This window comes from Pygoscelis adeliae, unplaced genomic scaffold, assembly GCF_000699105.1.
Source record: "Pygoscelis adeliae isolate BGI_AS28 unplaced genomic scaffold, ASM69910v1 Scaffold188, whole genome shotgun sequence".
NCBI classification, from domain to species: domain Eukaryota; kingdom Metazoa; phylum Chordata; class Aves; order Sphenisciformes; family Spheniscidae; genus Pygoscelis; species Pygoscelis adeliae.
This window is the reverse complement of record NW_008825304.1, coordinates 383,358-409,511: the sequence shown is the minus strand read 5'-3', so window position 1 is coordinate 409,511 and position 26,154 is coordinate 383,358. Positions and strand designations below refer to the sequence as shown.

The following is a 26,154-nucleotide window of genomic DNA, read 5'->3' as shown; positions in this document are numbered from 1 at the left end:
CCTGCTGCTCCCTGACCGCTGCTCAGCAGTGGCAGCACAGAATGTAGGAAGGAACAAATCCTGTTTCCCCCAGGTTAACGAGGCAAGAAAACAGCCCCTTTCTCCCCACCCCCCAAACTGAACAAAAAACCCCCTGTTCCTCTCCATCCTCACTTCCCAGCAAGTGCAGTAGTGACTTTTCTGTTGCACATACTTGCTTCACAAATTTGGAAATGAGGCTAAGAGAGCCCATCCTGGCACCAGCTACTGTTTGGCATAAACCTTAAGTGATTTGGTTCCAGTGAAACTCGGTGACCAAGACAAGCAGAAACGCTGGTGCTGTAGCATTAGCAGGTGTGCGAATGGTGGTTAATTTAAACCCATGGTGAATTGTATGGAAAACTGGGAATTTCTGTAGCAATACTAATTTGTTACAGCACTAGCTGGTCCATTAACTTTTGGCATTCTATAAAAAGATAAGTAGCGTGTATCTGTTGTCTTAGAAGCATGATTCAGCTCTGTACTCACCTCTTTGAGAGAAGGCAATTAACGTGCAGAGTTTAAAAGCCTCCAGGCATGTATTTCTTCTGCAGGGTTTAAAAAATGCGTACGATAGTAGCCTCTTCAGGTGCACTTTTTTCCCCTAAGAAAAGCTTTTTCCAGCTTTTCTGTTTCATCATTCTTCCCTAGACAACTTAGTGAAGTAGCTGGTCTTCATGCTGGTGGTGGTTTTTGAGGAGTGCCGGGTTTGTCTCCCACGCGCCGGGAGCTGCAAACCCAAAAGGCGTGAGCGTGGAGGCCTGGAGCCTCCCCGGACTCCCCCTTGCGAGAGGAGCACAGAAGGACATGGGGCCGTGGGCAGGGAAATCCAAAGTGAAGGGAGAGCAGAGGGATGTTCCCTCGTGCGCATTAACTGAAAGAGGTGAACAAACAGTATAGGTAATCTTAGTTTAATTAAAATGATGTACTCCTTGGTCCTGCTAATGTTTGGGAATAATTTTTTATTGTGGCTTTTTTTTTTTACAGGACCAAAGCCTCACCTGAGTAACTGGTGGGCTTGCAAGGAGGCGAGCTGGGAGAGCAGCGTTGAGCTCCCAGTCCCCACGAGTGCCGATGAGGGGATGCCAAGCACTCCCAGTGTGCCGCAGGGAACGGCCTCACCAGCAGACGGCTGGGAGCAGGGCAGGGAAGCCCACACTGCGGAGGGCTCCCCACTGCAACCACCAAACCCTCCCGTGGCGCAGGAGGAGCCTTCAGTCAGCTCGGCACCAGACGGGTACGTCCTTATGTATTTTCTCTCTGCCGGTACTCATTCGTTAGCATGTGCCCTGGAGGCTGTTTTCACAGCTTGGCTGATGTGTGGCACTAAAGCTCGCATACAGGTGGACAAACTCCTTACCTATTTATTTAGTATCTCCCTACCTCTGTGCTAGTGGTTAAATGGCTTCAGGTAACTCATTCAGGTCTTAGAACTGACCTGAACTGACCTTAGACTTAGACAAGTTAAATATGTTTGTTGTTAAAATGCAATAGATGTTCTGTAAATGTACACAAATCTTATTTCAGGAAGTTTATATAATAGTACTTATAATTTACTAAACAGCATATTTTGTGTGGATTAAAATTTCCAGTTGGTTGCATTTCTTGAGCATTTTGTTTGGAAATAGCAGAGAGAGAACAAGAGAAAGAATGAGGGAAGTGCGACACAGATGCACGGCTTGTCCTCTGCTACTGTGTGAAAGTGGTGGGGTTTTATTGCTAACAACTGCAACACCAGAGTATCAGCTGTAATATCAGTCACAGCTGGATTCTTGGCCTCGTAAGACAGGGAAGCGCATCCCCATCCTGGCGGGGCATACCCACTATGAGATGGTCCACGGGGTTTGCCCAGGTCGCACGGGAGGGCTGGCTTTGCTCCCTCGCTGTGTTCGAACAGCCCCATGCCAACCGCCGCCATCCCTTCCTAGGTCCCCACCTTGTCGTGCTGCGTTGCTGCGGGAGCATCCCTCCCGCTTTTATCTCCTGTCTCTTAGTTCTTCTGAAAGTCCATTTGCTGCCAGTTCCCTCTGCAGTGCTTCATGTCCCCGTCCCCCTTCACCCTGGCCATCCTACCGCTGCCTCACCCCACAATGTTGTGACCTACGGCTGCTGCCTTTCTCCTGCCCGCTCTCCCTTAGTGGCACGCTTCTGTTTCCTTGTCCTCTGTATCCTCAACACCCTCCTCCCTCCTCACCAGCGTTTTCCTGCCCCCAGTCACAACAGAAATACTGAAGAAAGCCTTTTCTGCAGGTGCGTGCTGTATTCCAGCAGGTGCTGCTCCCCTTGGGTGTCCCTACCTTGTGTGGGCACTATTCACATGCAAAATGCTCCTAGCTGGAGCCGTTAACTAGATGATACTAGATATGGGGTGGTTTGACATTGGGAGGAGACCACGTATGAAAGAAACCAGCGTTTTTACCCTTGGAGAATGAGGAGTGCTCTTTTGCTGGTTGTTGTTTTTCTTTCCTTTTTGGTTGTTTGCAGCTTTTCAACCTGCTTAACACATCTATTCTTCCTACATTCATGGTCATGTCGTCTTAGGTACTGGTTTCAATATTGGTTTGTATTTTAATAGATGACAGTTGAGCAGAAACTAGTGGCCATCAATATACACTTCTGTAACTTTATCATTTCACATTTGCATCAGGCTGTTGCTTGCTATGGAAACATCATCTAATTTACATCTAAATAGCTTTTACCCAGTCTTTCTTTTGTATAACACCTGTTAATCATAACACTTTGTAGGGAAGTTGCATAGAGTGCCTGCCTTTGCTAGAGAAGTCACAGCCGAGCGGTGGTAATTCAACCTTTTGTTCTCTCCCTGTCAACGCTAGTGATGCCTCGCTGTTCAGAAACTGATGAAAATATTGTGCAATGCTCTTGAAGCCCAGCTAAATTATACGAAAGGCTTCACTGCTCGCATTATCTCCGGAGCACGACTGAAACCAGAACGTGGAGGTTTCCTCTCGCATTATGCCAAGCTGAATACCTCCGTTTCTCAAGGCCATGGAAGTGGGATCGCCACTGTTAGCTGTTTCTGCAGGAAAGATACAAATTTTAATTTGTTTCACCTGAAAATTAAAATGCAGATAAAATTTCAAAAATGGCAGGCACGGGAGGTCTCGTGGAGGTTTAAGCAGCCTTTTCCATTGTTGCGCTTATAACCAGGTGGGCTTTCCAAATCCATCTTTCCAATGCATGTGAAATGCAGCGTGCACGCTCGAGTCTTGCAAAATAATTAATGAGCTGAAAATCTTGGGGAAAAGTTTCAAAGTAATTAGTACATGAATTTAAATCAGGTAAATTACACAAACTATGAGAGTGCAACTTTTTTTGGTCTGAATATATCATGCCACAGATTCACAGAATGAAAAATATTACAGGTCTTGTGATGTCCCTTCAGTCCGTGTGTTTTTCCCTTACGAAATTCCTACACTGGCTGAAGAAATATGCAGAAATCTTGCAAAACTATTTATATTTGTTGTCCTAAATTAAAATAGCTGTAGCTTGGACTTTCCCAATGCAGTGGTGTCGCTGCTGTGGCATCTGAACGAAGCCTGTCGTCTTTGGGCCATTTGTGTGCTTTTGGTGTCTTATTTGAAATTAGTACAAGTGATGGAGGGGAAAGGAGCTCTTGTGTGCAGGGATCATAGCTCACTCGAAAGGCAAAACAAAATCCTTGTTGCATGTCAGGAAGTCACAAGTTTATGTAAGTCACAAGTTTATATTTTTGGAGAATATGCCTTTCCTACCTTACTGCAGAAATAGCATTCTCTTTTTTTAAAGTTTTGGGGTTTCTTTTCCCCGCAGTAAGTGTTTGCAGGTCATATTTTACCTCTGGGTGAGTTCAGCCTAATTTCAAACTGCCTCTTCCAGCTTTCATGATAACATCAGGTTATTAACCAAAGAAAGGTGACGTTGCTATGAAAGGTTATTTAGTATAAGCTTTGCGCCTTGGTTACAGTTCACAGTGGGGTGCTGCGATTTTGCTACTTTATTTTCTAAAATCATCATTTTTAATAACTAAATTCCGTGTTACAGAGCACTGCTGGGTGGGTGCGTTGATCAGAGGTTGTACCCGCACCTCTTCAGGCTCGTCCCGCCAGCTCAGACCCGTGTGAGACCCTGATCCGTGTATTTTCCGTTCGGCTCTGCAGCCCAGCAGCCCACCGGTGAGGGGGGGGCTTGCCTGGCTTGTTCGAGTGGCACCGTAGAGCCACCCGATTTTCCCCTCCCGCCAGGTGAAGCCACCCGATAGCTCTGGTCCTTGGCTGCTCGTTGCCGGTCTGCGCTGCTGATTTTTTGGGAGGTGAAAGGCTCCGTATCCTCTTACCATTCCTTACAGCACCCGGCCCTTTCTTTAAGGGCTTAAACCCGGGGAGCGGGAGGGGGGGAGAGGGTCTCAGAGAATTAGCGCAGAGAAAGATGATGACTATTTTAAGGCCTGTGCTGAGGGGGTGGAAAAAGGCAGAGCTTATGCCTGTGCTGCTTCAGCTGCATTGAAGAGGACTTAGCACAGATGGATTGTGCATTACAAAATGTAACACATAATTCAAGCTGTCAGCTTAATCAGACTGTTTCCAGGAAGCAACCTGTAAAAGAGAAGGACCTCTTGTTTGCTGACCTCTGATCCGTAGCCTGCTGCAGATTGTCATACATTTTGTTTTTCTTTATGTTGGTGTCCCTTCCTTCCCCTTCCCTTTTTATTATTGTATCCCTCTCGAGTGGCACCCTGGAAGGACCACCCAGCGGGAGGAAAACAATGGGAAACGAGCCGGCCGCTAAAATACAGGGTTTGTAAGACTGGGGGAAAAGAAAAAGCACTGTTTAACTGCATATGTGATCTCCCTGGCATTGTTTTGCTTATTAAATGTCTAGGAAACTCGGCTAAATGCACGGCAGCTCCCACTTAATTGTTCACTGTTGCCCAACAGTCCCATGGAAAACACAACTTTCAGTATAGCTTAACACAATTGCAAAAATGATGCAAGTTTTTGTGCACAGAGCTTTTCACTTGAGGGAGTGTAAACCAAGGTTAACTGTATAAATATGTCAGCTTCTACATATGGGGGAAAAAAAAAAAATCTTTATTTTGCCTGTGGGGCTCTGCAGGCACAGGCCCAGCTGTGGGGCATTGCTGGTGGAGACCTGGCCTGGGAAGTCCCCAACAAAGCAGGCAGCCGGCCTGGACCTGAATAGCCATTTACACCTCTGTTCGAGGATTAGCCTGCTGTATTGTTTCAATGTTTAAGTCCTAATTTGCATCATTATAGAGGTGCAGCTTCATCAAAACCCCTCTGAGGTCCCAGTTGTGTCCCCGTACCTGTAGGTGGTCACCAGATTTATTCCGATTGTGGAGGTGAAGGAATTAAACTACTCAGGGCAGGGTAATTTCAATGCAGCATCTCAGGCCCTGGCTGATTTCTGGATGGTTTGTTCATGTGCTTTTTTCTTTCTACAGAGCTCAAGGAATGTGGTTTTTGCTGCTGTTTGCTTTGAAAAGCTAAAATGAGGGTGGTTTTGTTTTTCCAACTGGTGTGATGGGAGTGCGTTTAAAATACCTGTCGCAGCTCAGGTCACTTCAAGCCCTGTTTGCTGTCTGTCCACAGGCACCGCGGGATGCTGGCGGGACTCTCCCGTGCGCTGCAGTTGATAGAAGACGTGGTGGTGAGGACGAGCCCCCAGCGCTGGGCGCTGTACCAGGGCGAGCGCCTGGGGACGATGGGGACGGCGGAGCTGCTCAGGTTAGTGCCGCTTCCCTGCGAGCTGCCGCTCCTCTCCGCTGCTCCCGCAGAGCGGGCAGGAACCGGGGAGGAGGGCAGTGCTGCCTGTGCCTTAACCCCATCCCCTTTATTCTTGTTTGCTAGCTGCCGTACATCCAGTGTAATGCTTGTAATAATTTTGTTGTTGACTGCTTAGACGCTTCTAATTGAATTCAGGTGAGCAATGGTGAGAGGCTGTTAGTGAGCAGCTTTGCAGCAGCCTGCTGAGGCTTGAGCCAGGGGTCCTCGCTCTTGCGGTGACAAATGGCTGGTGCAAAGAGCGAGCGGGCTCCTGCAAACAAACATTGCCAGTTGCTAAGAGGCCTCCTTCCCCTTCCACTGTTTTAATGTCATCAGAGAGCTGAAATATGGCACTTAGAAGCGCATACGCAAATTACTGCAACAAATACTCTTTCCTAAACGTAGCACTTTTTGCAGCCTTGCTCCACAGATCCCTTAGGTGAAGTAAATACTTATTTCCAAGAATGAGAGCATCCCCTTAGCTAGTAACGCTAATATGATTTGCTGAGGTAGACAGCAATAACCAGAAAAATAATTTCTTCTTTGGGGTAAAAGAGCAAAGAGAATCGCCAAAACCCGTGTGTTACAAAACAGGGGTCAGAGTGCCCTCACTGTCCCTCCACAGCACGGGCTCTTAATTATGAGAACTGGGAATAGCTTTGTAATTTTATTTAAAATTATGTGTCGGCCTCCATAAACTAGGATTCTCGTAAGCACTTGATGGTTAGAGGATTTCTAGGGAATTAGGAGGAAGACTTGCCAAACTAACCTGGCCCCTCCAGCCTACCATTGGAGATGGGCTCCTGCGACGTAACTGCTTTGGCCACAGTATGGCCGGGGCTGCCTGGCCAAGAAGCGGTTTCACTGAGGGGACGTGCGTTCCTCTCTCCCTGCCAAAAAGCAAAGGTGTGAGATTAAACCTGGCGTTTTCTAAGCGCTGGGTTTGACCTCTCTGTTCTGTTCTGCATCTTTCGCAGAGAGCATCGTGGATGTTTGTCCCTCTGGGCTGTCCCACCGGTTATCCCATTAGCCAGGAGAAGTGTTACAGATTCCGCCTCCAAACCCATGCTGGCTGGCTGGGCTTTAAATAAACGTTGCATGTAATACCTGCTTTATTTTGCAGCTTTTGTAATCGGGCCGGCAGTCTGAAAGAAGACGACCTTGAAGCATGCGAAGCAGTCGTCCTTCATCAGCTTCGGGCTTTATTACAGAGCATGCTGAATGGATGCCTCCTACCTGAGAAAACACTCAATGCTAAAGGTAGAGCAGCGGATGAAAAGCAAACCAGGTATCGCAGAGGCAGAACTTGCGTGTGGGTGTGATTAACGTTCTTTTCTTTCCTCCCCAAGTCTGCTCTGCCTCTCTGGTGCAGAGGAAGCAGACCGGGGGCCAGACCTCCGATCGCACTGGAAAATAAAGACGTCTGAGTGCTGATCTTTATGCATCTTTGCAGCAGCCGTGCGACTCGAAATGAGAACGTTAAGCAAATTCATTTATTTTCCTTTTCATTCACTGATGGTGAATCTTACGCTGCTGGGCAGCGCTCAGGCCAGGTCTCCCTGTCTTGCCCGGTCCACAGCATCTCCCACCCTGGCTGCTCTGGCAGGGAAGGAAACATATTAACTTCAGAGACCTCTTAGCCAGTAATTTCTGTGATCTTCAACGTGAGTCTCAGGCATGTAAGGATGGGGAATGTAATTTTGAGAAGCAAATTATTTTTCTGTGAAGCAGAAGATGCATATAGCCTTTAAAAACAATAAACCGCAGTTATTCAAAATGGTTTTTTTTTTCCTGTGTGTATGCCACAAGGACAAGCAAGAATTGATTTTTTTTTTTAAGGTCTCTAATACAGTAATGAAAACAATTTTCATTCTTTCTTACTTGGCTTCTGTCTAGACCTTCCTCCCTGTTACAGGCTCAGCAATGCTCAAGTGTTAGCAGGATCGGGGCACTTGTGAGCGCTGAAGAATGGTCTATTTAACTATACCTGGTTCTCCTTTCGAGGCTGATATGCCTGCGAGCACTAATACGTTGTATTTCCTGAATGGTTTCTTAGGGACAAACACTTGTGGCGTTAATTGGAATTCACTCCTCTGTTTGTGAAACTTCATCGGAGCAACTGGAAAAACAAACAACTTTGGCAAACAAGATTGCAGTATTTATATTTTCAGTGTTAAAAGAAAAGGCACTTTTGCTCAAAAATAATAAAAATAATTCTGAGGGGAAAAAAAAGACAAGCCTGGAGAAGTGGGTGCCCAGCAGAGTGCCTGACGGGAGTAAGTGAGGTCTGCCCAAGGCTGAGACTAGGGGCTGCAGGAAAGGTTTAATGTCTCCTGATCCTGAGTCTCGGGACATGGACCCAGGGGACAGACATGATGATGATCGCCCCTGCCTGTCCTCCCCACATTTGCGGAAGTCATGAGTGACTTCTTACGTTTTCCACTTCGGACGTTTTTAAAAGAAGTGGGAATTAAGGACAAAACGTGTGATGGCTTTTCTACTGCATGTTGACCCGCTTGTCCAGATAAATGAGTCGCATGGCACGTGTGAGTCTTGTGTACCTGGGGTGTCTCACTAATGGTGCTTGGGTTTGTTTCTCAGGCCAGACCAGCAGTGGGACGTGGACACGCTGCAGACTTGCTTGAGCAACCATGCCTTGTTCTTGAAAAAGCACCAGGTTCAGCTCACGGAAGAAGTGGCGGAGATGTTTGAAAGCCTGCTGGTTTCCAGCACGAAGGCGCAGGATGGCCAGGTTGGCACTTGCATCTAATAGTATCTAAATCAATGACACCTAGAGACTAATCTGCACTGTTAAGGTGAGAGGGGCCCTGGGCTGCTAACGCGATCCGGTGTGTGGGCTTTAAGGGCAACGACAAGCAGTCTGTGTTCATTAATCAGCCTTGGAGACGGTTACAAGGTGGGTAAGGAGAGAATACGAGTTCTTCAGTTGTCTCGGGGCAAACACATACAGCACTTCATCCCACGAAGAAAACAGCCTCTTTAAGGTCTCCAGGAGGGTGTCTGTTTTCCACCCTTCAAAACAGTTATTTATTTAAACAAGCTCACACGTTTGCGGTGGTGCGAATTTATCACAAGGCTTATATCATCTGTCTTTCTCTGTGGCTTAGTAGCTTTTCATCATGAATGATGTATTTTAATTCTTTTTTTAAACAGAGCTATGTTTGGTACACTGAATACGCAGAGCATTTTAGAAATAGTAGCATGCTCATTTGTTAAATGTTAATGCAAAAGGTTATAAACTAACTCTTTAAAAAAAAAAAAAGTTGGCATTTGGTAGACCCGCGAGTGCCCCGACCTCTTTTGCTGCAAACCCAGAGCAGCCAGCCGCGTGGGGAGGGCAGGGCTCCCATCCCCGCTGGCTCCAGCTGCAGCCGTGCCAGGAGGGCTGGGGCTCTGGCACCGGGGTGATGTCCCAGCTGTTTCTGCACCGCCCCTGCGGTGGGAACCCGGAGGTCTGCCAGGCAGCCCGCCGGTAACGAGTTGGTCCCGTGCTCTGCTCCAGAAAATACTTGCAAAAAATATTTTTCCTCTAATTTTTAATGAGAAATTAAAAAGCAGTTTGAACTGCTTTGCTATATTCTAGTTTTAATAGCATTTGAAACAAATAATGAGGATGTAATATTTTAGTCAGTTGTACACTTTCAGTAATAGCCAGGATAACTTCTTTTTCTGTATGTGGGTAAGTAATTTGTATTCTGTCCTTAAAATGTTCAGGCAAGTAGAAGAGATGAGCAAGGAATGTATCATTGCGCTGGTGACAGATAAACAAATACCGTACATAAATTTATAATTGCGTGTAAAAACTTTTACAAAGTCAAAGCTCAATAACACAAGCTTTATGGGTGAATATATGCAGTAATAATCTGTTTATTGCTGCACGTTACTGTGGCCCACACATATGCGTTTAACATTTATATTACCTATTAAGTGGATCCAGTCAATTAAATGTAATGCCAGGATGCATCCCCTACTTCGAAACGCATTATTTCCAAGCAGGTTGCACGGGATCAATATAAATTACACAACGTGCATGTACAGGAACAGTTGCTTTAACATAAAGATGTATATAATGTAGTAGTGAACTCATAAGCGATCTGCACCTAAGGATCTTAGTTATTTACAACTCCAAAGTTTGAATTTTTGGCCCGTGTGGATGACTTCTTTCTCCGAGGGCTTAAAGATCGGTCAGGAACCCCACTGGATGATGGTACCGTACAGCCAGGCAGCAGGGTGGAGGTGCAGGAGGGAGCTTTGAGCTCCTGACCGTACAAACAGACCTGTCAAGTCTGCCAGCTCCATCTCCATCAGCACTTGTGGTCCACGGAGGTTTGGTGATGACCAGCAGCAGGTCCACCTTCTCCTCCAGTGCCTTCAGCATCTCACCCGTTCCAGTGGTCCGCAGAGTCTGTCTGTCCACCTGCCCGTCTTCTCCTTGTCTCTTATCACTAAATTACGTCTGTCTTCTGTTCTCTTACATCTTGCTATCGGTTTCTCTTCTCTCACGGATCTCTCCCATTACCCCTGTTAAGAAAACTGGGTATTGTTCCTGTGGACATGGGACAGCCATAGGGAGCTGGCGTGGCAGGAACGCCCTTTTCTGGGCAGTGGGGTAGTCCCTTGGCTGTGGCAGCTGTGGAATCCAGTGCCCTTTTCAGCCAAGTTACGCTCCTGTAAGAATAAGACCCGCGTGGCTCATGCAGTGTGTCAGATGTCTTCACGCCCCGATAGAGATGTCGGCCACCCCGGAGTCGCCTTGGTCCCCGTGACTCTGAACGCCGAGCTTTGGCCCTCCTGGTGGGAACCTTCCTTCTGCCTGGCTTAATTATGGTATTAGAGTTTACATTGATTACTTGTATTTGGTGGTGGTGGTTCATGCCTATTTGGATGTTAAATGATACTGCAAACAGGTAAACGAAGTACTTCTGGTGCAAGAAATCCACACTGAGATAAACTGCTACATGGGAATTAATTTCTTTCAATAGTAAAGATTTCCTAATCCTGCCTGTAATTTAAGGCATTCTTTACATTAAGAAAATGAGACTTAAAATCCCTGTTTTTTGGATGAAGTAGCAGCTTGCTCGCATTGGTTTTGTGTGGAGACTTCCCATATGTAAGTTTAATAGAAAAAAAAAAATCAGCGAGCTATTTGCTTAAGACTGAGAAGTTGCCATTCTGGGCTCCTGAATAAATAGGAATTAATGAGGAGGGGGCAGATGCAGGAGAGTAAAATTTTCTCATGAGTCCAAAATATTTTGGCTTGAAGCTGTTGCATGCTCTCAGGCCAGTACATATAAAATAAGTTGCAGACCCTGGAGTTCTCTGAGATGTTGGTCCTCCATGGCTGAAGGCTTATTGCTTTATTGAACAATTAGATAATTAGAACAGAAAATCTAGTAGATTTTAAAGACTCAAGTCCATATTTTGTTTTACAAAATAAAACCAAGAGGAACACCCTACAAGTAAAGAAGAGATAGGAAGGATGCCTAAAAAGCCTTTGCTGCTCTTTGTGAAATAATAAGCGCCAGGAAGGATGATTTCTCCTGCTCTCAGAAGGAGCTTTACAAAGCCACACACAGTACGTTCCACACAGGTCGATGATAACCTAAGAAGCGCTTGCTTTATTTTAAGCCTGCTTTTAACTCAGCCATATTTACGGTACGTTCAGCTCCCTATAAAGGTACTGGCTTCCAACTCAATTTTTTGCATCAAAAATACGTTTAACTACAGAGGTCTGAATAGTGCTGCTGCAGAGGGCTGCGTGCACAGGCAGGAGAGAACAAACTTCACGAACGTGCAGGAATAACACGGATTAAAATGGGAACTGCGCCCAGCTGAGGCTAGCTTGGGCAAGCTGTGCCTCGGGTTCTCTGCCTTCAGGTTCATCGGTCTCGGTGGTGTTTCAAGCTGCAGCTATTGCTAATGCCGTGGGTTAACTTGCCTTATTGCTGCGTGCCTGAAATGGAGAGATTTCTTTTCAGTCTGTGTTTGCAGCGTATTTGATACACCCTTCTGTTTTGCTTACCCTGAATGCGTGAGGCAGGGAATACCGAAAACTTCTAGAAAACCTAGCGATAACAAGAATAATTCAAAGTTTGTGTTACTTCAAGGCAGAATGCAATTTCTGAGCTAGCGCCAATTTAACTCAGAGGTAATTTAACATCTAACAAAAACACCCTGGAAACAGATTACACCGTGAAGTATAGATTAGCCTAAATGTATGTTGGAAAACGCTCGAGACGAAGGATAATAGGGCTGCGGCTATTTTTATTTTTTTTAATGCTGCAGGCTCTACCGGTGTTGAGAGAGGTCCTTCCAGAAGAGTGTGGGGATAGGTCATCTATTCGGAGTAATGAATCATCTTACAGCTTGCCATCGATCCCAAACGACGGCGGGGAAATAAAGCAGGCAAAACACGCTCCCCGGCTCGCCGGCGCGGGAGAACAAGGTAACAAGTGTTAAAAGGTCCGGCTGTGCGCTCAAAGTTATTGTCCTTCTCTGTATATATGTATTTTCTATTCACATCTGCAGGGGACTGTATTATAGCGACTGGCGAATCGATGTATATTTGTAGTGAACTTTGGGGGATTTTCCTAAATATCTCGGTATCGTTTGTCATTCTTGTTACCTCTTAAAATGAGCGATGCCTACTGTGACTATTTTTTTTTCTGCAGGACTAGAAAAGCAAGCCTTGTGGCAGTTATTAAAAATGGATCTATAGGTGTGCATGCATTTAAAAAACATCTACCGCCTAGAAATTGTGGGATATATTCGTTGCCTTTTATTATAAAGCCAGACCACAGAATAGATTTTCAAAAATAAAAGGGTTCATGCTGAGAAAGGTGTGTGGTGCTGTTTCAGAGCTTAGAAGGTGAACGCGTTTTTGAAAACCCAGTTAATTTCTTTAGATAAGGAGGTAATATATTAGTCCGGCGTAATAACCGGCGACGGCAACTTGCTCCGTCTGCTCTCAGAGCATCCCTTACATCAAAGTCCAGAAGAGACAGGCAATTAGGTTGCAATGCTCTTTACACAGCAAATGTAAACAAACTGCTTTAGGCCTCCTAAATTCATGCGACTTTTATCCGCGGAGGAGATGGAGACTTTGATTTAAACTAATTTTCCACGGTCGGTATGATATACGCGGCTGCTGTCGGGCTGCCGGACGAGATCGCAGAGTTACTGTGGGTTGTTTGTTTCCTAAATCCCATTGGGTCTTAAATAATTTAAGACATTTGGTTAGCTTGTCCTTTTCTCTGGAAGCTACAGAGGCAGGGTAGCCTCGCATGCGAGGGAAGTTCACAGTAGGCGCCTCTTTCAAGAACGGTAATGGATAGTTTAGATCAATAAACAAGAGATAACAAAAGTGAGAAATTAAAGGGAGTAGGGCTTAAAAGCAAACAAACCAGTCTGATCACTGCGACTTTGAAATGTGTTTCATTATGGTCTGTTCACATCCAGAAGTCACAAGCTGGTGTGAAGATGAGAGCAAGGAAGAAAGCGCGGTCGAAAAGATTCCTATTACAGGTAAAAGTAATGGCTGCATATTAACCTCGAATCCAGCGTTCAACTTTTATTATATAATGAAAACATGGCATTTCAGTGGTTTGGGTCCACTAATAGTGAGTAAATTCAGCTACGACACACTGAGCGCAAAAATTAAATGTGAGATCATAAAGTCCACGCTTATGTTAACGTAAACCAAGATGGAAAATAACAGCATCTATTTAATTCCTTGTAATCATGTTTTACATTTAAACCATGTGAATATCCTGTCATTTAGCCTTTCAGGTCCCGGTATCAGTGTTACAAAGGTCAGTCTCCATGGGGAAGATCCAGTAATTATATGGCAAACTACAGATGTTTCTGATTTGATTCTTTTCTTTTCTCGAGTAATTGAATGTGTATCATTAGAATAAGCGCAGGGAAAAACCCTGCTAGCCAGGAAGCTGTGCCTTTGCCTCTGTTACAAAAGCTGCCTGATAACACAAAATTTTTAGCAATAAGGTTTTTATCAAGACGTGTTCAGATCCTCCCGCAGCAGATGTACGAGGCTTGCTTAGGATCCCGAGACGTCGCCGCGTTTTGGTCCTGGGGTATCAATAACGCATTAGTATTCAGGGCAGGGCTCATTGCAATGAGTCTCAATTTGCTTTTGCCTGATTTTGTAAAGTGGTGGGCTGCTTCTTTATAAATTTTTATGTTTGGCTAAATGCTTATTTATGCAGGTGTGTACTCCGACAGAAAGGTGCGAGGGCATCTGCTTATGCAACGCTTGCTGTTGCTTTTTCTGGTCTTTTACGGCTTCAAAATAACCTGTCTTTCGGAGAGCAATTCATTTCTCTGTAGAGGTTTTCCTCTGCTGCTTTTTGAGCCTAATTTGCAGCTGAAATATAAAAATGTGCTTCTTGTATTCCTGAATTATACTGCAGCAATAATATTCCTATGTTAGCCCAATAAAACTTAGATTTTATTTTTTTAGAGAGTAGAATGCTTTCCATTTTCCTGCTTCTTAAAATGTCCTTCAGTCACACGTGGCAACATATTTTAAAACATGAATTGCATTGATTTTTCAGAGGAATTAAAAGCAGTTAAACGTTTTTCATGAAACAAAACACACTTGTCGTTTGAAAGTTAATCTAAAATTTTGCAAATCTTGGGATTGGTTCAATCTTGTTTGTAATTTAAGAGGATTCAAATTTGAGGAATGGGGTTTAAGTTCCCTAAGCTGCAGAGAGTGCCAGCAAGAGCAATGTCAGGAATGGTGACTCCTTCCAACTATGCCACCACCGATACCATTTTTTTTTTTTAAGGAGAATACTGGCTATCGAGTTTGGTTCTCCGTAGCTGCCAATGCTTTTGGTTTGCTTCTCCACACCCTGAACTTCATGACTTATCAGTACTGGTTTTAGCTATGATTTTTGCATACAAATTTGCCAGGAAATTCTCTATTGCAGTTTTTCCTGCTGGGGACCCCGACGGTCTGTGTGGCTGGTTGCTGTGTTAGATGTCAGTCAGTCAACAGCCAAGCCACGATGGACATCCCCCTTCCCTACTGCTTACTGAACGGGCATGCAAATACTGATACTTCCTATTTGCAAAAATGCCGAGAAACTCTCCCTAACCTGAACACTGAAACCAGTAACTTTGGTTTAAAATCTGTTCTTTCTGAGTCTGCTTTATTTACTGTTCTGTTGCAGCGTGTTTCCAGTGGTCGCGTTGTCTCTAGGAGTGAGGCTTTTCATATCTCACTTGAAAGCAAAGTTGCTCCTTTCAGATGCAATTCATCTTCAGCCCGTGATCTTCTCCGGGCTTCTTGTTCTCTTCTGGCTCCTCGCCCTTCCAGCCTGTCACTTTCTTCCTTTTTGCTCATCATTATTTGCTGTAGACTGTGGCCCTGGAGCTCTGAAGTTGTTCTGTGTCTAAAATAGAGGCAGCGTCTCTGTGCGTTGTCTTTTGGGCTCAAATAACTTGTTTGAGGGTTTGGCTTTGTCTTTTTAGATGAACTGATATTTAATGTCCATTCTATACGTGATCCTTTTGCTGTACAACTTCTTCTAAGTTTTTAAGGGATACAAATTTCGGTTTTTTACAGTGCTTGCTGCATTCTTTAAGGGCTTTAAGTATTGGTTTAAAACACTGGAAGCCTTGAGGCTTTTGGGGTTTGATGGACTTCATTGTGAGAGCTGGGTGGACGTGCTTCCAAGCAGTCTTCTGTGATGGCACTTGACGAATGCTTCTGTAGCTTTGGTTTATTTTTCTTATGTTACAGAAAAAAAAGAACCAAAATATTTATTTTAATATTCTGTAAATATTCCAGAAATACTTGTATTTTTTCTTTCATGCCTATAGGGGAGGAAGGAGATAGCTGTGTGGCTTTGGGGAAAAGGGCTTTAGTCGTGGCTGGCATGGTGTTGGGTGTCCCTTAGAGACAGCCTGTGTTGGTACCTGAAACTGCTTGTGCAAGGACTGACTTCACCCGGAGCTCTTCTGAACAGAGCCTTGGACTGAAACATCTGCTGAGCCGTTCCCATCCGTGGCAGGACATGGGAGCTTTTCAAACCCGTAGTCAACTACGGGGGCAACGTAGCTCGTAGCATAAAGATGGTTTCTTTCCTAGAGCCTTGTCCTAAGCTTGTGGAAGGCCATGTTGTGACAATTGACTTTAAAAGGATTATGTTTTGTGTATGGTCTCAGCCAGAGAGGAGTTAGCTATTAATAGCAATCTCATTTTATACCAGGTCATATGAGGATAGAGAAGGATATGTGGACTCGTTCTCATTTTCCTCATGGATGCTCTTTTTTACCTTGGGAAGACACGTAAAAGGAATTGTTCAGCTTTTTTGCTGTTCCTGAGGTAGGCGAATAATGCGAGATTAAAAAGAATGGATAAAATCCATTATTTTTTGTTTTGCTGGATGACTGTTTAAGAGTTTCATTTATGAGTAGGAAACTGCTGATTTTATTGAAGGGACGGGTTTGTTAAATCTTTAACAAAACCAGGTTCTCTCCCTACCCTTCATTTATGTCTTTGATTTAGATAGATGTTAAAGCTATAAAGCATTTGAATAAAAACGATGTTACTTCTCCACTCATCAGGCTTCACTTCTGCAACATCTTGAATGTCACCTTCCAGCTACTCTCCAGGTATAAAGTCTCTAATGTAGAAATAAGGAGGAAAAACCCTCTTAAGAAGAAAAAAAAATTAGCCCTTCTTTATATATCATAAGGGAACATGAAAGAGCGCAAATCCAATTCTGCTTTCCTTTTTAGGCCACCTTTAATGAGCCAATAACCCTGCCAACACTTTTCCCACGCCCACGCGTCCTTTCCGGTGAGGTCCTCCTTTGAGCTTGAAGTTAAAAGGTTCTGGAGGTTCCACTCGGAGTGCACTAGTAAAGGCATTAATAAGTCTACCCAACTTTTCACTTCATTTGATACCAACCCATTCACAACTGCTGCTACGAAAAAAGTTCATCTGTACGTGATTAATCGCCGCCGCTGTTGCGGTCTCACAGAACTACCCTGGGACAGCGAAAGATCTACGTTTTGCTTAGATTCGTTTGGATTATGTACTCCAGTAGGTGATGTTTTACGCTGCTCGACTTAAGTTCCTGAAAGACCTCAGAGACATTTTATAGTTATGAATTCTGGGTGAAAACTATTCTTTGATCTTTAAACAGAGGCAGCAGCTTCTAGAAGTATTCTCACTGGGTGGCTTGCTCCACTGGGATTTCCCGAGTACGCTGGTCATCCAGGTGTCTGCTCTTGAGAGGATAGCATCGTATGTTGGTATATTATTAAGATAAGAGTATCCTTTTTTTTTTCCATTTAAAGGAAGGGGGGGAGGTATTTGTTGGTATTTGATCTACTTCTGGATACTGGTTACTGCAGTGTTCTGCTCGGGTTTTAATTTGGAGGTTTTTGCCATCTATTTGCTCTCCAAAGAGCACGTCCTTCTATCATATTTGCAGGTAGCCTTTATCTTCTCTCTGTATGCAAGGTTTTTGCTTTATTGCAAGGGAAATCAGTGCATATAATAGCCCGTATACAGCCGGCACTCACACCTCTGGTCCCAAGGCAGAGGCTGTTTGTGTGCTGGCAGTGGCACGGCAGCTGACAGCCCACCTTTAATCCGGCGTAGCTCCCTGTAGATTATCAGCAAGCACGGTAATTAGTGTTAATGTGGTGGAGGAACTTGTTCAGATTTAAGGTTCCTCTGGGCAGGAACTGTGGTTAGTTTTCTATTTCGGTACAGGACCTAGCAGCATGGCAGCCCAGACCTACCAGGACTTCTGAATGCGGATGCAATAACTATTGCCAAGGTAACTGTAAAAGTACACAGCTTGCAGGCGCAGCTGATCCTGATAATATTCCTTTCAAGGCATTATTGACTTTGAAGTCTAGTGACAGCTGAAATACCCAAGCTGCTAACTATTTTGTTGTTGATAAAAGTACGCAGAAAAAGCGAAGTTCCTTTTGGTGTAGGCTCTCACTTGCGTACGGGAGGAAGATGCAGATAGGTGTCTGGGTCGAGTCTGTGAAAGCACTGGGGTCTCTTGCCCTCCAGCTACCTCCGTTTGCATACGGGATTATTGATTGTTATTGGAAATAATGGATGATAGCTCTTTATAGCTTTTGAGTGGCATACAAAGTGCTCTTGTTCCTCTCCCACTAGAGCAGCACCTACTATACTACTTCTGTGGCTTGCTTACGTGCTTTGTCGCTTAGGTTGAAGACTTCAGTTTTGCTGACAAACTGTACGGGCTGTGCATGAACACCTGTGGTATTTCTGTTTTCCCAGTCTGCATTTTAAAAACCAGCAACCTGTGAATTACCTTTGCCGTTCCCAGACAGGCAGAGTCAAGCACTTGGAGATGGTTCGTAGAAGGACGATTTGGTGTCTGCAGATGACTTTTCTGTGCTGGGACTCTAGCTGCATGAAGTGCTTTAATGCTGGTTTTGACGTTTGAAAAGTGTGGGCTTCTTCCTCTGTGAGAGAGGTAGTACGGTTAGCAAGTTATCAATGTTGCAAGTACGAGGCCAAGAGCTTTCTTACCTCTTCATTTGCAGAAGATTACATCACATCACTCTTCTGGGTGCTGAGATGTTTGCCTGTAAATTGATAGATGCTGCAACCTAGGCCATAGGGGGAACGCGTGGAGAAAATATCTTCTTTTCAGTTCTGTGCTGGTACGGTAAGTTCTGGGTTAAAGATCACTTTAACTGTTCGGCAGAACAAAATAATAGCGGTTCATTATGCGGTTTTTTCCTGGAATTGTTGGCTAATAAAACTATACCCATTTTGTTCGGAACAAAATTGTAAAAGCTGACATGAAAGCTGCTTTGACCCATGCTGACTGCACGATTAATTCAAAGTTGAAAAGTGTGGAGTGTTTTTAATTAATAGTGGTATCGCAGACCCTTTGCTAGTTCTGAGTGGAAGGAACAATGCGTAGGGGAAAAAGGCGCGAGGAGAGCTGTGTCATCTGGGACACACCAGCTCCCGTTCTGCTGCAGTATTGCCGGAACGACTGGATTAAGAACTTTCCATTATTAACATCCCACTTTGAGTTTAAAGACTGAGTTTTATCAAGCTTGTTCAGTTGTGTCTGTACAGCACGGGCTGGCCATTCGGACTGAGCAAATGCTCGAAGTACCCCATCCGGACAGCTTCACCCCTGCGTGCCTACATTGCTTGTGGGGTGTCTCCGGAACACGCAAGCTGGTGACGTGGTGAGGCCGCTCCTTCCAAAAACCGCTTAGGAAGAGAACACCAAGCAGATGGCATCTGTCTCTTACCCGGTGTAGCAAGAACTTACCGAACTGGGATGGGAAGGGAGAGGTGCTCTTTAGCAAGCCTGCGTGCGGCCCAGGAGGCGTTATGAGACGGCCTTCAGGAGCTGCTGCTCTCCAGCAGCACTGTCACAGCCCTCCTCTCGCCTCCCCTCCTGCTTCCCAGTGCCGCCGCTCCCCACTGAATGATTTCTATGGCGCTGGCAACTCTTTTATCCAAGGGTTTCAGTCTGCACACCGATGTGCTCTAAACCCATCGGGGTTTTTTTCTTCTTTTTTTCTCCTCTTCTCCACTCAGTGCATCTTTCTTGCCAGGGCCATCGTGTTCTGCTGTGTGCTCAGGGAGAAACGTGTATCTGTGTTTCAGCACAGCTATGCCTCTCACTGTCCCCAGCCTGCGACAGGGAGGGTGCGCTTGGCTGTTACAGCACGGCAAGGTAGATGCTTCTAGCAAAACAAACAACAGAAACACACCCCCCAGAATAAAAGTGTCTTTTTGAACTAAGTTGCATTTAACCTTAAACACGACAATTAATTTTATGAAGGAAATACACTGATCTGCATAAGGGTTTTATGGCACGATGCGGTTCTATCGGGAGCGAAGTGCTTAAGGGTTTTCTCTCTCAGCAGCGTATTTCTTGTATCTTCTCTGCCCTGTACGTTGCACCGATCGCTTCTGCTTTCTCACAACGGTGAAGCCAAGTATTGCCGTGTGCCCAGGTTGGGCTGGCTTTGTTGTCGGCTCTGCATGTCTGTAACAGACTCTTCCTTTCCGCCGACTTACAGTGCGGACACGTTGTTGAAGGCGCGGGGATTAAGCGGACGAGTGGGGTAAGAGGAGGTAAGAGCCAGGTGGTTGCTCAGCACACAAAGCAGCAGCCGCTGCACACTGACTGCTTACGCGTTGTCAAACGCTTCATGGGTGCCGCCACCCAGATGAATCGCCACGGCAGGCTTTCCAGGGAGGTGAGCTGGTGGGCTTAGGAGTTCGTAGAAGGATCTCCCATTTCTGTAGGGTACGTAGGATGTAAGTCAGCACAAAGATGCTCGAGGGGAACGATTGGACTAATTGGCAAGGCAGTCTGGTGTAACTAAGGCAGAAGTGAGGACTGATAGCCCAGCATTGTATTATAATTGACAGGCAGGGCAAAGCTGGGCTCCGAAGGGTCTTAAAGGTGAAGAACAAGTAGTTTGCATTACTGTTTGATGTAGTGAAGGAAGGGGAGCCACTGCAGGCATGGAAAGCATGGGGGAATGGTCTTTTGAGGCTGGTATGCATGCAAAAGCCGTAAGGAGAGCTGCACAACAGTGGCCCAGCGCGAGTTTTGGTAGAGCTGGCAAAGGCCTGGACTTTGAAGTGCTAACTGGAAAGGTATGGCGGGTACACCTGGATCAAAGACGGGCTGCGTGTCACTCCCCTGAGGGCCAGGAAGAGCATTCAACAGCAACAGAGAAAGTCACTCGTGCGCAGGCAGAAGCAATTCCCTGAGTCTGCAGATACGTTCCTGCTGCAGGGGACTCCGTCGACAGCAAGCTAGGTGTCAGGTCCCTGGTCAGGGTGGGCTTCCCAGGCTTGGCCTGAAACAAAGGGAAGGCTTTGCGAGGCACACATCAGATGCAGCTGCTTAACCGGCGTGCTAACACCCTCCAAAGCTACCATCCGCTCTGGAAACTCTCTGCCTGTTGTGTTTGGGAAGGAGGAAAAGCGTTCAGTCCATTAACAGGCTATAACGAGGTGGACGTGTCCCCCTGCACGTGCAGGGCTGAAATGGGAGGAGTGGTTAGAGCTGATGATTTGCGCAGGGGACGTTTGCTTCACGTTCTCCTTCACACAAGGAGCAAGCCATGGACGACATGCTGGAGGCATGTCTGAGGGCACACGTAACTGGATTTTGAACACTTGCAGAGTCTATGGCCTGTGGTGTTCTGTTAGCTGGGCACAACTCGCTCTGTGCACGGCTTTCTTGAAGCAGAGGGATGCCCTCCTGAAGCGAAGCCTGCTGTATCCCCGGGCAAGAAGTGAGCACGCAATCGCAGCCGCGTTGTGTGTTGTAGTTTGAACCCGTGCATGAGGAGCCCTGAAAAATACACCTATGTTAAGTGCTTTACTACTGGGAGTTCTGACTTGATTAGATTAAATTAGGGTGGGGTTTTTTTGCTTTCCCAAAGTAATGTACAAACAAGCGTGAATATTTGTTCCTTTGTGGCCAGTGGTTTCTCAGTGCATGCCCACATCGCTCAGTCTGCAGCTCTGAGCTGCTGTCAGTCTTGCATCCAGGACGTCCTCCATGATCTCTGCAGGTCTCTGCTCCTCTGCATGCGTACGTCACAGGAAGGGCGGCGGGGAGTTCCCCCTTTTTTCCTTCTCTTCTTTTTTTCCCTTCCACTCTTCATTTTTCTTTTTTCCTTCATGCGTTCTCTGGGAAGCGGTCAGACTTTGTTCTGCGAAGCGGCGTGCTGCCGCCAGCGCAGCTCCCGTGCCCGAGCTGTGTCATCTCCTGTGCCGGTCAGACGTCTTGCACCTCTTTGTTGGAAGTGCCCGAGACTGAGCAGGATTTCTGCCGCTGAAATCCAAGAGCAGAGTGGCGTGATCTGCCGGAGCGGGCTGGTAACGTGCACGGCCAGCTAGAAAGTAGGAGTGTCCGAGATGTGCAGAAATACTAAATTGTCCTGGGTTGGAATGAAGTTGGTAACAATTCGGGCTTGTTTACCATTTCAGTACTCTATATAAATACATATATGCAAAGTAGCCTTTTAAAGTGGGATTTGTACTTGAGCATCGTGTTCTTTGGGAACGAGTACAAAGATGAGCGATTGTACAATTCCAGTGAATGAATTCATTTACCTCTTCTTTTTTTTTTTAAGTCGATCTCTACAGAATGGAAGTGAGATACACAGAGCGGGGAGAAAGGAAAGCATGGATAAAAGATTTTGAAATAGTTGGGTGTTTGGCTGTTTGAGTTGTAAAAATCCTCAAGATTTGTGTCTCCCAAACACAGCTCTTTCAAGAGAATAGTTGAAAATACTGATGTGTCAAATAAGAGAATTGTAACTGTGCAAAATAATCTACATTTAAGGGGAAGGAGAATAAAAATAACCTTACTTACTGATTAGCTAAGGTAAATGAGAACTCGGGGATAAAAAAAAAAAAGAGAAAAAAGACCCCAGAAATCCTTTCAGTTTTGCTTAAAGTTGCCATGATGCAATACAGCTCTTAGAGCAAACACTGAGATTCTCTTTTTTTTGTAAAATGAGGTAAAACAGGCAAAAATTTCACTATTCACAAGAAATCATCATCAGGTAACTTCATTGATAGCGAGGGAGTCTTGTTTTCTTGTGTTTTTAACTAATTTCCACCTAACCGTGAGCAAACAATCTTGAGGCAGATACCCTGTGTGGTGCGTGCTCTAGACTTTGTCATCAAACCAAGAGCGTGGCCGTTAACGTGCATCTATTTGAAAATAAGTGTGTTGCTGCGAGGGACCGCACGCTGCTGTGAGGTCCAGCCATTATTCTTTGAAAATTTGTATTTCATATTTTTACTTAACAGGTTGGGACAGCGGCAATAATCGTTCCAAAGCAAAAGCAAGCCAAGAAATGCGTTCGGAAACTAGTTCGTCATCGAATGAAAGAAGTCCTCCCTTCTCAAGGTAAAGTTGTTAAACCCTTTAATGTTTGAAAAGCTCCTGTAGAATGAGAAACACTGACAGAAAATGACTGAAGCTCTGATTATTTTATTTTTTCACTTGGTCGAGGGTTAAGGTTCGTGTTTATGTTTATCTAATAAAACATCTTAAACTTTGGTACACCTTAGAAAATATTTGTGCCAAAGCCAAGCATTGTTTTGCAGCTGTTGTTTTCTCATTTTAAGACTCAATTGACATCTCAGTGAACCACAAATTAGTGTGTACAGCTGCTCTCAGTAGGGCTACTCAGGGGCCAGACAATGGGAGTTGTCAGGAGAGGGGCAGACATAAAACAGAAAGTCTTCAAGAAATAAAGTGGTGGGTTTCTTCTCCATGTAGCCGAGATGTAAACTAGCTGTAACTGGATAACGCTTTTTCATGGCTTTGGGTGGGTTTTTTACAGTTGATACTGGGGTATTTACAACATGCCTTTCTTGCTTTCAAACCCAGTATGTTTAATTAATGGCCTTCCATGTACCAAAAGGGCGCAGTTTGTTCTTTTTTTTTTTTTTAAAAAAGTTGGTTTGTGTGGGTTTGGTTTGGTTTGGTTTTTTTTTTAAACTGCAGCAGTTCCCTTTGGGTCCCTGGGCAGTTCTGTTGGATGCTCCTTGTATTCTTCATCGGCATGTAATGGTAATCAAACAGCAGCAATCAAATTAGTGGTCAAGAAGCAGCAGAAAATGGGATATAACACAGCCATCTCATGAAATATTGGCTGGGCTTTAGATCCTTATCTGCTCTTATTAGAACAGCCCAGCAAGTGGGTGCTGCTGCTACGCGGCTCCTGGTCTGAAAACCGCCATCAATAGCACTCAGGAAGAGACTTTAAAGCGTTTTGATGAATTTTTAACTCCTTCTGTTTATACGGCATCGCTATCTTTCTGCAGCTTTTCTATGCTTTTATTGATGAGGTTGGTTCCAATTTTGCAAGTGTTCTGCATCTTGTGTTAAAATCACAGCATTTCTGTAATTTGTCAAGTACAGTAAATACAAGCCATAATACAATATTGATGAATGGCATTCATGCTTTTGTTTAGGATTAATTCTTGCAGTCTTACGTTCAAACTCTTTTTTTTCTTTTTTCTTTTTAAATTATCTGAAACTTTCTTTGAGAGCGATGTTCCAAATGATACTACCTAATGCTATGAAATGCAAGGGTGCTCCTGTAGATTAATTTTTAAATGTTAAATTTTAGTCATTCACTGAAGCCCAGGACAGCAGGAAGAGAAGGATCGGGCCCTGAAGAACTTGCTTACAGGATCGCTGCTAAGCATCTGAATAAAATATGTATAATTTAAAATGAACTATTTTTTATGTAAAAAAAAAAAAGTCTCCAAGCTTTTTCACCCTTGGATGTTGCATTGCTTGCTAATAATGTGTGGCAACTTCTGCATTTTTCAGATGCTGTTCATGTGGCGTACACTTTTTTGCTGTTTTTTTCAAATTCTTATTTGAGATGGGTTTTTAAAATAATTCACTCTGCCCTATAATTTCATGCCTTTCAGTGCTGAGGAGCAAGCGCACTTTGTGCACTGATACAATGCTGCTGCTTTTTTTAAAAAAAAAAAAATCAATCTCTCACAAGAGCTTAAAGTTAGTTTTTTCTAAACGAGTCAAAAATAACGCAGCCTTCTAAACACGAAGTTTATTAACAGCCCTTGCTTTGGGACACTTGGCATCCGCGCCGCGAAGACGGAGAGCGGCAAGAATAGTGAGAGAGACGGAGAAATGGAAGGGGCGGCCGGCGGCTTGTTTGCGGCCAGGACGCAGTGCTGTTTCTTCGCCGCTCACATTTAAGCGCTCCACTTACTGCAGTCACTTCTCGGGCTTTATTGCTTTTACAAGTGGTCTCGAAACCCACTACTTCAGAATAAACGTCACTGTGTAGCACTGCTGTGGTACTTTTTATAAATTCTTCTTTGCTCCGTTTTGTCACTGAGCTGATGAGTGACCTCGCAAAAGACCCTGCTGGACCTAAATAAAAAAAAATGGCTTCCTCTGATGTCCTCCAGACAATAATTATGCCAGTTAAGCCCAAACTACAGCTGAGGGATTTTACTTTAAAGCAGAGGCTCGGGCGCAAAAATGCATTTATAGCTCTTTGTCTGGCACCTCATTATGTGTGGGCCTGATTCATTAAGTAATTGGTTTGCAGTTGTTTACATGAGTATTAAGGCTTTCTATTCAGCAGCCTTTGAGAGATACATTGTGCAAATGTTGCATGTTATGAATGCCGAATGAGGGGCAGGGGACCGGTCCTATTGGCTAAACACTGCGCTCTGTTGAAAAGCAAGAGAAAGAGATTGGGTGCTGCTTTGCATAGCAATGACTTTCTTAATAAGCTTTACAGATTAATACACACAAGCTATAAAAGATGCAAAGAGATACTCTTAGCACATTTATACATGCTCATTTCACTATTATGGTACTGGAGACGGGAAGAATTGAGGGCTTTCATATTCGGGTTTTCAGTGCATGTCTTCAGTGCATGAGACTTAATAGAATCCGATGTTTATTGTATTATAAATCACGGGGAAGTAGGCAGATCTGCAACAGTTTATTATTAAAGATTCTTTCAATGTAAATCTTTTTCTGCCATTGTGTTTCCTACAGCAAAATCATTTTGTGGTTGAGTGGGGATGAAAGGCATAATGTACGAAGGAGTGAGTCTTAATAGGAAGCTGCTCCCCGAGTAAAGACCACTTGTTCCCTTTTGTTCGGAGGTGCATGCCAGAGCTTCCTCTTCTCCCGCAAATATTGTCCTGCTCTACGTCTAGCTATAACACTACTTTTTCCTGGCTTCGTTTACTTTACCGAGGGAATATTTACAGGTGCGGAGATGCAACTTTCGTCTTGAAGAGTTAGCGTTTTGCAGGGGAAAAGAGCGTGTTAAAGTATACAATTACTTGGGGGAAAAGGTATCAGAAGTCAGGACTGAACCTCTCCGCGAGAGCAGGCGGCAGGCGATGTGTGTGGCATTTCGTGGTCCTGTAGCGATGGATGCAGCCAGTGGAGGTCACTAGCTTTCTGGGTAATTCCCAATTTTTGATGCAGGCAGTTTGTTTTTCTTTGACTTGTTTGCGCTGTCTTGTTTCAAAATAATCCGCAGACTAAAGATGCGTTATCGACCGAGAACCGAGGAACGATTTTAATTTGTCGGGACGTAAACAGGGCGTAAAGTATTTCGAACTCGGATTAATCTGTCTTCCGAAGTAATCCGGTCTGGTCTCTGAAGGCTGTTTGTTAGGCGAGAGCCGCCTTTACCAAACACAGATGTAACGACACGCAAATAAAAGTTGGCAGGTTACGCTTCATCCTCCCAACGCTTCTCGGGGGCGACGGTGCCACAGCGG

The 26,154-nt window shown here is 44.8% G+C and overlaps 1 protein-coding gene across 1 annotated transcript in view; it reads left to right on the top strand.

Moving 5' to 3' along the window:
* Positions 1 to 26,154, top strand: part of KIZ (kizuna centrosomal protein) — a 47,060-nt gene that overhangs the window by 14,239 nt on the left and 6,667 nt on the right. Inside the window, exons 5-11 of the mRNA XM_009330127.1 lie at positions 1,006 to 1,255; positions 5,628 to 5,762; positions 6,925 to 7,089; positions 8,403 to 8,553; positions 12,108 to 12,267; positions 13,281 to 13,346; positions 22,666 to 22,765. Coding sequence (XP_009328402.1) covers positions 1,006 to 1,255; positions 5,628 to 5,762; positions 6,925 to 7,089; positions 8,403 to 8,553; positions 12,108 to 12,267; positions 13,281 to 13,346; positions 22,666 to 22,765 — 1,027 coding nt within the window. The remainder of the gene's footprint in view (positions 1 to 1,005; positions 1,256 to 5,627; positions 5,763 to 6,924; positions 7,090 to 8,402; positions 8,554 to 12,107; positions 12,268 to 13,280; positions 13,347 to 22,665; positions 22,766 to 26,154) is intronic.